Source organism: Camelina sativa, unplaced genomic scaffold, assembly GCF_000633955.1.
Source record: "Camelina sativa cultivar DH55 unplaced genomic scaffold, Cs unpScaffold07081, whole genome shotgun sequence".
NCBI lineage: Eukaryota > Viridiplantae > Streptophyta > Magnoliopsida > Brassicales > Brassicaceae > Camelina > Camelina sativa.
The window spans coordinates 1-476 of NW_010928153.1; the positions used below are offsets into that span (position 1 = coordinate 1).

Consider the following 476-nt stretch of genomic DNA (forward strand, 5'->3'; position numbering starts at 1 on the left):
GCAGTAGGGTGGTCCATTTTCATGTGTTTCCTCAGCTCTTTGAAGGTTCCAGCAAACACACAGTTCTCCTGCATACAGATCCTCTTCTTAAGATTCAAAAAGTCACGAGCAGGCTGTACAATTGTCCAACCTTTCACCTGGCCTCTACAAAGTGGGCATGTGAGATTCCCAAGCTCAGATTTATTGATCTGATGATGGCTCGATGACTTTAGCTTAGCTGACGCTTTCTTGTACTGATCTAAGCAATTGGAATACCGGAAACTGGTTCCACACATGTAAGGACGACATCCCTTGTCATGCGATGAGCAGAGGAGAAGAACAGCATTGTGCGGACACTCCATGCAAACCGAGCATATAACATTCTCCCAGTCCCTCTTCTCTAGACACTTTGAACAATCTTCTGCAAACATGTTCCTTCCCACAAGCCGATTAGAAGATGGAAGTTTGTATGGCCTTGCTCTAGCCCTGAAGCGTCG

General features: G+C 46.0%; 1 protein-coding gene across 1 annotated transcript; it reads right to left on the minus strand.

Annotated features, from left to right (window-relative positions):
- Positions 1-5: 5 nt before the first annotated feature.
- On the minus strand, positions 6-470 carry LOC104774938 (the record flags this gene model as incomplete). Its single annotated transcript, XM_010499306.1, has 1 exon — positions 6-470. A coding segment is annotated over one exon (465 nt), but the record flags the coding sequence as incomplete, so codon positions are not given.
- Between the last annotated feature and the right edge of the window lie 6 nt (positions 471-476).